Below are 8,153 nucleotides of genomic sequence, written 5' to 3'. Positions count from 1 at the left end.
GGGAAGTACATTTTCTGGTTTATGCCTCAGATGACATGGAAAAAGATATTCCACCTACAGTACTGGAATATCATTTATAGATGTGTAAATTCATAAAGCTATGCCTCTAAGAGTTTGCCCACATGGAACTATCCCAATTTGCATCAACTCAGAACTTTACTGAAAAAAGCATTTCTTTTATTATAATTGTCCCAGTATTTCAGATCCAGCTATTCCAGAATATATGCAGGAACATATATCCAGCCTGTGTACAAAAAAGAATGAACAAGATTTGGGTAGAAGTGGGCCTGCTAAGTCAGTATTGAAATAGATCTTGTTTAGACATGGCTCATTAAAAATTCTAAGGCACATAGCTGGTTGAAAGGGTAGATTCGTGAATGGAGCTGAGAGGACAGGGAGAAGCTGAACATACAAATCTTTGAAAAAATATTTAAAGAAATAATGATAAAAAGCAGTAAGGTTTGGAGGGGTACAAGAATATTCGGATTTATTCAAGTTCTGTTTTTCTACTACAGATGTTCTGCTAACTAGAGCAGAGATGTTCAGAGACCACATATTGGTTGTAAAATTCTAGGACTGAGATTAATTAAATGTCTGCTGCTCCTCATACCAACTAGACTCCAGAGTTTTTCAGGCTTTCAAGTCTTCTGAGAGAACAGCTGTAGAATACATCATGTGCATATCTTGCACTCTCAAAATGTATTTTTATAACAAGTGTCAGTTTTTTATAAGGAAGGTTTAACATCTTACCCTTCCTCTGATTTTCTTGCCGCTGTTCAGAAGAAATAAAAAAAAGGGGGTCTGATACTTGCTATACTAACATCTGATACTTCCTGCAGAGCACTGCCTCCACCCAACATGTGCTTTTAAACAAAACTCATAGTAGTTTCAATGGTCACAATTATTCACTTATCTTATGGTTTCCGTGAGTTCATTTCTTTCAACAGTTGTAGGAAGGCGAGGACCCCATTCTGGTCTACTGTCTAGGTGAATACCTAGAAAATATAATTTTTCATTTGTGCCTCCTTTTCCTCCTGACTGGACAATGTCATAGTTTCTTTTGATCAGTAAACTCACTCCTCCTCTGGATCCTGCTATGCAGGCAAGAGTTATACTTTTATTACGTATTTTTACATATGATTAATCTTGCAGAAATCTCTTTTCCTTCTCCTCAAGTGGATACCTTAACAATTTGATTGCTAGCCAGGCCTCAGAAAGTTTCCTATTTTAATTTGATATGGTACCTACCAATTCACAATATTCTTGTCTTGTTAAACTAAAACAATACAGCTATTTAAATGGTGCCCAACCCAACTTTAACACTATAGTCCTTACAACTGCCTCTTTAGCTCTTGCAGAAAAATGAAGCTGATGTCAAATGTAAAACTTTCAGCCTGCTGGAACTGTTATGTACTTGATACATTACTTACACATGCCACTTATAAAAACATAAACCCCAAGCCAAAGGCGTCTCCTTCGCTCCCACATGGCTGTAGTTGAAGAAGATGTCATTGACCATAAAGAAGCAAGTAAAATATTTTGCCTTAAAGCTACAGTGCTTCACACCAAAAAGATTTACATTTCTTACCAAATATGACTGCTTTAAGTTATTGTAACTGAAGATATTTTTATTTGAAAATATCTGACCAATTACAACAACTACAGGTGGTGGTCATGTGCAATGGTGGCTTGTGAGGGGCACAAAGGTACAACCTAATGCCCTCCAGGAACTCGCACACTGAGGAACACCAGCTTGTGTCTTCATTGTGAAAATACCTTTTAGTTGTTTTCCTGAGGCAGACATTACTTGACGTTTAAATAAATAATTTAGGGCCTACAAAAACTTTGAACTGGAATCCTTCGAAATGCCAGCTGTGTGTAGAGGAAATGCCAGCCGTGGAAATGAGAGAACTTGCAGCCCACAGCAAACTTCCCACTATTGCTTTTGCCACATGCTATATGAGAAGGATGAAGAAGTTACCTCAGTCTCCAGAAGCACTCAGTTTCCAACACATCTGGTAAGACTGGCAGAAAGGATAAACCAATAATGGTGATGTTGGCTTATTTATCAACCACAAACCCATTTCAATATCAAGAAACAATTTAGAGTTAGTCAAAACAATGGTCAGGAAGTCTCCATCTGAATGGGTTTCCATAGCATTCAAGGATGTAAAGACACATAGTCCAAATAAGGGACGATGTTGACTATGCTGCTGTCCTAGGGTGGGGGTCAAAGGCTGCATAATTTATTCCAAATGTCAGTATATCTAGCCCTTTCCAGAACGCTAACCAAAAATATTCATCTTTAAGAGTTCTTTGCAAAATTACTTATAATGAGTATTTTATTTAATAATGAGCCCTTTAGAAATGTCTTCAGTGGTTTTAATGCCTCACCATAGGAAAGCTTTAAAATGAATAGACTTGAACATCATAATCATAATGTTTGTACTGTTAAAACTGCTGACAAGACTAATAAACCATAGTGGATTTGAGAGGTATCACTGGTGGATTTGAGCAAAGTGTCACTGATATATTTCTAGGGGATAAAGAGTCAAAAAACCTCCTGTTGCAGGCAAGCTTGATCTTGTTGACATGTGTGTTAAAAACGTCCCATAAAGTTAACAGAGGCTTTCAGTTCTCAGGAGCTGTCCCATATTAAGAACCATATTGCTACAGGTAGATTCTTGGACAGAAACATACCCGACCCTGTGTCCAGTTCCCAGCTATAGGCTTATATTGATTGCAAGTCTATCAAATGTTGTTTGGTTGATATTACTTTGAATACGCTGAACAGGCGATTTTCTTGGGTTTGATTGGATCTTCCTATAATTTTATGCAATATCCAATTATCTCCAGTAGCACTTGCTGTCTCCCCTGTTCAATTACACAAAAATATCAAACACTCCTAACAGAACAATAAAAGCTGAACAGATTTTAGGTTTTTTTCCAAGGAGGAAGAGTTAAGTTAATGGTGAAAGACAGGCGGTGTTGGCTAGGGCATCTCTGCTAGGCCTTGGCTATCAGGGGACTGTAGGCAGCACAGGACTAATTTTGTTGACACCTTGGATTCATGTTTTTCTACCCCGGTAATGTGATTGAGAACTGAAAAAGGCATGATGTGAAAGGGGACCCTTCTATAAGACAATTTGAAGGACATATGGATAAAATGACTGGCAACTTTGTTGGTATCTCCATGTCTCTCAAGCTATTCCTTCATACAAGTTTTTATGATGTTTAGAGCAGTATTTCTTACATGGCTAAAAGGCTATATGATCAGGAATCCCCAGCTACAGAGGCTGTCACTTGGAGAATCCTAAAGGGTTTCATGGACAAATCTGAATGAAAGAAGCTTGCAGCTCCCAGAGACTCAAAAAGACTGCATCTTTTTACATCACGATTTAATACTGTCCAAACTGTACAAAATTTGTGTTGTGCCTTAAAGCTAGCTGAGGATTTGTGGCTATCTCTCAGTTTGGAAAGGCCAGCTTTGAGATCTCCAGGTCAGAACTGTTCGACAAGGATTTAGTGTCATCCACAACTTGGGACATGCTAACAGGCTTTCTTGTTTAAAGGCAAGGCTGTAACTGTAAAAAAAGGTTACGAGGGTAAAACTGGGAGGAAAAAGATGATTCGTTCAAGTGATTTATCCTCACACTTCAAGACTCTGAGACTAGAAGAGAGTTCCTCTTCTTGCATGAGGCATGACTGACCTGTCTTTCCATTATTGCACTGCTGAGTTATTACAGTTTTGAAATGTAAACAGGAAAGACTTCATAACCTATGGGGTAATCTGCACAGGCTAATTTGTACCTTCCTGGAAAGCCTAAATCCTTGCTCAGGGAAACAGGGCATTGTGGAATCTTAGCCAACTTTTCCTGTCATTTGGGAAATCAAAGACAACACAAGAGACAAGCAGAGAGACAGACTATTTAATTACCACTAACCCTTCCAAGCATTCCTGTTTTTCCTAGTCTATGTAGCTGGACAGTTGGAATTATGCTGTAGCATGGGAGAACATTACACTGGCCTCTTGTGCACCATAAACCTTTTCATTGACAAACTAACACTTTTTTAATGAGAGTTTCTGAAGTTGTTATCCAAACTACATTCCTTATCCCGGATCTCATCTTTAGTACCTCTCCCACAGGTATCTGGGAGTTTGGATCCAGACATATATGAGAATCCAGGCCTTGACCAGGTCGCAGTGAAGTCAATAAAAATATTGTAGGTGCTGAACGGATATCTACTAGGCTCAAGTGAAAAGTAAAAGCCATCCAAAGAAAAGTGGGAGATAAATTACAGGCTCTTTTTAAAATCAAAATATGCCACCTTTTTCTCTCTCACTTCCACTCTCTTTTTTTTTTTTTTTTTTGAACTGTCTTAACTTTATAACTAGCTTAAAGTAACTGAGAAAATGTTTAAATTTAAAAATGATGAATAGTCCTGGATCAATGCCCTAAAAATGTCATGTGACCTTCCTGATATATAACTCTTAATTTTGGAACTTACTGACTCCAGTCAAGAATTTTTGGTGATGATAAAATACTGATACATAGAAAAAGAAATACCAGGAGGTTGAGAAATGAACTTTTGTTCGCAGGTATCACCATTTCCAGAAAAATGGAAAAAGAAGAAAGAACACCTGCAAAACTTCAGTGCATTACATATTTCATAAGCATAACCTCCAGGTGATATTAATGTAATCATTTACATGGGAATATTAATTTTTGCAACATTTGTGGCACTAGTTAGTTAACCTGTTCTTTACAGAAGGGTTAGACTCCTGAAGCAGCCTCTGGAAGCTACAGAGGCAGGTGCTGGCCTGCCATTCTCTACCCACCTCAACACCACGGCCCTGATTCTGCGAAGTGTTACACATGTGCATGCCATCCCCTCACAGACATTGTGCTCAGGCTGCGACGTTGTCTGCAGGCTAGGACAAGACCGGAGAGCTGTATCCCCGTTGGAGTCACACAGTTAGAGAGCACCTGCTCATGGCACCCGTCTTGGGATGTGGAGAGGAAACATGAGCTAATAAGCACTTCTGTTTCCCATCCGTCCGAGTGTGACTCTGCGCAAAATAAGGCACCTGGTGATGCTGGGTCCTCAACAGGAGGAAAGCCAGCAGACTCTTGATTGCTCCGGGGTCCTGCTCCCCTCACCTTCCCAAAGCCCAGGCTGCCTTCCAGCCCTGGATCCCGGCAAAGATCGAGCTGTTTGCCAGTCTTCTCTCGCTCTGTGGGCAACGTTAAGGTGGAAAGGGCAGATGAGGATGTAAATGCAGACATCTGCCCTTTGTGGTGTCCCTGTCCGATCACGATGCAGGGGAAAGAAGACGAGGGGACAGGGTGAATGGATGTGTGTGTCAGTCAGCAGGGGGATGATCTAAGTATCTGAAGTCATTCGAAAGGTCAAAGCAAGCATTAACTCTTCCCCGCCCTCCCTCCTCCTCGGGGGCTCAGGGGAAATCACAGTCCGCCCAAACTAGATGACAGCTTGCTGGGACTTAATGACAGGCTCGGGGCAGACGAGTCGCGGCCGCCCAGACAAAGGGAGGAAGTTCGGTGCTGCCGCCGACCCGAGAAGGGGCAAGGGCAGGGGCCGAGCCGGGACAGGGAGTCAGCGGCAGCCGCTCCGCTCCCCCCGGCCGCCCCACGGGGCTCCACATCACCGGAGCGCTCGGAACAGCCCCGGCAGCTTCCCTCCCCTCCGAGATCTCGCCGTAAACCTGCCTCCTCCGCCGAGCACTGCAAAATGAACGGCAGCCTCAGGCAGGAGAGACGGGGAGCGGGCAGGACGCGAGGTAAGCGCAGCTCCGCCGTCCCCGGCCGGCGGGGACACCTCCAGCCCCGGGTGGCTCTGTGGCTTTAAGCGATTCGAGGGAAACCTCGCGTTTTTCACACACATTTTTTTCCCCTGCCGGTCTCTCTCCCCTCCCCGGTTTCCTCCAGCTCTTCCCCTCTCCTGCCGCCCTCTCTCCCGCTCCCTCTCCCTCCTTTTCTCCTCCCCCCGCAGCCACCCTCCTCCTTTCTCCCTCCCCTCAAGTTTCTCCCTCTGATTAAATGAGAAGGAAGTGTGGGAGTGGTGGTTTTGAAGCTCTCCCTTTAAGAGGCAGCCTGCAGTGACGAATTGTTGAAATTGCCATTGCAGGATGGCATTCCGCTATAAATTCATTGTTCCACCTCCTCTCATCTTCACATTTCTCTCCGTTCTCCTCTTGTTCACATCGACAGACTGGGGATAACAACAACAACAACAGAAAAGATACAGGGAGGCGGTTTTGACAAAAATCCGGGACAGTTTCCGCTTCTAGGGTTTTTCTTTTTTTCTTTTTTTTTTTTTTTTAACCTTCTCACCGGAGACGAGAGGCGATTTGTGGTGCCTGAATTTCTTCTCTCCCCTTCTCCTCCTTCTCTTCAAAACAAAAGGGGGCAAAAGAAGGAAAGGGAGCCCACCGGAGCCCGAGAAAGTGCCGAGTCGCAGCAGACCTGCCCCCAGCCCCTGCTGCTGGTGCTGCTGGCGATGATCCGGTGACTACAGCAGAGAAGTGGAAGAGGAGTGGGAAGTGCTCAAACTTCTCTACTTGCCGGCTCCGAGCCTCCTCTCCTCCTTTTTCTCTCTCCCCGCCTTGCCTCCCCAGCAGCAGTGATTTGGGATTTTTTTGCCTCTCTCTCTCCTTCCATGTGCTCCCAGCTCTTCCTTGCAGAGAAACACAAAGTTCACAAGCGAGCGGCTTTTGTTGACATTTTTTTCTCTCCCACTCACACTTGATTCGAGTTTGGGAGGGAGAACTTTTTTCTTTCTTTCTTCTTTTTTTCCCCCTTTTTTTACCCCCTTCCTATTCCCTTCTCTCCTTCCCTTAACGACGCTGCCGCATTCCGCCGACCGGCTCTTTTCCACTCCGCTCCCCAACTCCTGTTATTATTATTATTACTACTATTAATTACCACCACCACCCCGGCCGCTCCTGACGGCGAGGCAAGCATGCTCCTGAGGCTGCTCTCCCTGCTGCTGGCCGCCGAGCTGCACCGCGCTCTGGCCCAGCCGCCGGCACCTGCCGCCGCCGTAGCGCCACCACCCCCCGCCGCCTCCCCGCACCCGCCGCCCCGGCCCCGGCCCGACCCTCCCCTCGGGCCGCCCCGCGGGGCCAGCGGCGTCGTGCAGCGCCTCGACCCGACCTACGCGGGGGGCGGCAAGGCGGGATACGTCCTCTACGCGGGGGGCCAGCGTTTCCTCCTCGATCTGGAGCGCGACGGGGCGCTGGGGCCGCGGGACGGCGGGCCGCCGCGCTGCTACTACCGCGGCACGGTGGACGGCAGCCCGCGCTCCCTGGCTGTCTTCAACCTCTGCGGCGGCCTCGACGGCTTCTTCGCCGTGGGCCGCTCCCGCTACACCGTGAAGCCGGCGCGGCGCGGCGGGGAGGCGGCCGGCCCGCACATCTACGGGGAGGGCCCGGAACGCGCCCCGCACTTCTTCCGCAGGGAACGCTTCAGCTTCGAGACGGTGCCGGCCCGCACTAGCTGCGAGACCCGCGACCCGGCCGGGACGGCGGCGGCGGACAACGGGCGACGGCGGCGGCGGAGGCGTCGCTCCGTCTCCCGGGCCCGGCAGGTGGAGCTGCTGCTGGTGGCCGACGCCTCCATGGTCCGCAAGTACGGGAAGGGGCTGCAGCACTACCTGCTCACCTTGGCCTCCATCGCCTCCCGGCTCTACGCCCATGCCAGCCTGGAGAACCACGTCCGCCTGGCCGTGGTGAAAGTGGTGGCCCTCGGCGAGAAGGAGAAGGGGCTGGAGGTCAACAGGAATGCCGCCACCACTCTCAAGAACTTCTGCAAGTGGCAGCACCAGCACAATCGCCTTGATGATGACCATGATGAGCACTATGATGCTGCCATCCTCTTCACCCGCGAGGTAGGCATCACCCTGACTGACAGCGACTTGATGTCCCTTGAACCATGTGTCATGGGGCAGTTGGGCCACAGCAAGGCCAGCCTGGTGGCACTCCAGCCATGTTGGCTGGCTCTGCCCAGTGGTTGCCTCTCCATTCATACCTTCAACCTTTCCACTGGGTGGCACTGCGTCTTGGGGACCAGCACCCACATGCACAGCTGCTGGAGATGGAAGAGGGGTTGAAAACCCAACAAACTGTGTAT

At 47.2% G+C, this 8,153-nt stretch overlaps 1 protein-coding gene across 1 annotated transcript in view; it reads left to right on the top strand.

Moving 5' to 3' along the window:
* The first annotated feature begins 6,072 nt into the window (after positions 1–6,072).
* Positions 6,073–8,153, top strand: part of ADAMTS5 (ADAM metallopeptidase with thrombospondin type 1 motif 5) — a 42,073-nt gene continuing 39,992 nt past the window's right edge. Inside the window, exon 1 of the mRNA XM_030476662.1 lies at positions 6,073–7,911. Coding sequence (XP_030332522.1) covers positions 6,985–7,911 — 927 coding nt within the window. The 5' untranslated portion in view covers positions 6,073–6,984. The remainder of the gene's footprint in view (positions 7,912–8,153) is intronic.

Source organism: Strigops habroptila, chromosome 2 (genome assembly GCF_004027225.2).
Source record: "Strigops habroptila isolate Jane chromosome 2, bStrHab1.2.pri, whole genome shotgun sequence".
NCBI lineage: Eukaryota > Metazoa > Chordata > Aves > Psittaciformes > Psittacidae > Strigops > Strigops habroptila.
Note: the sequence above shows the minus strand (reverse complement) of the source record. Positions and strands in the feature narration are given on the sequence as shown.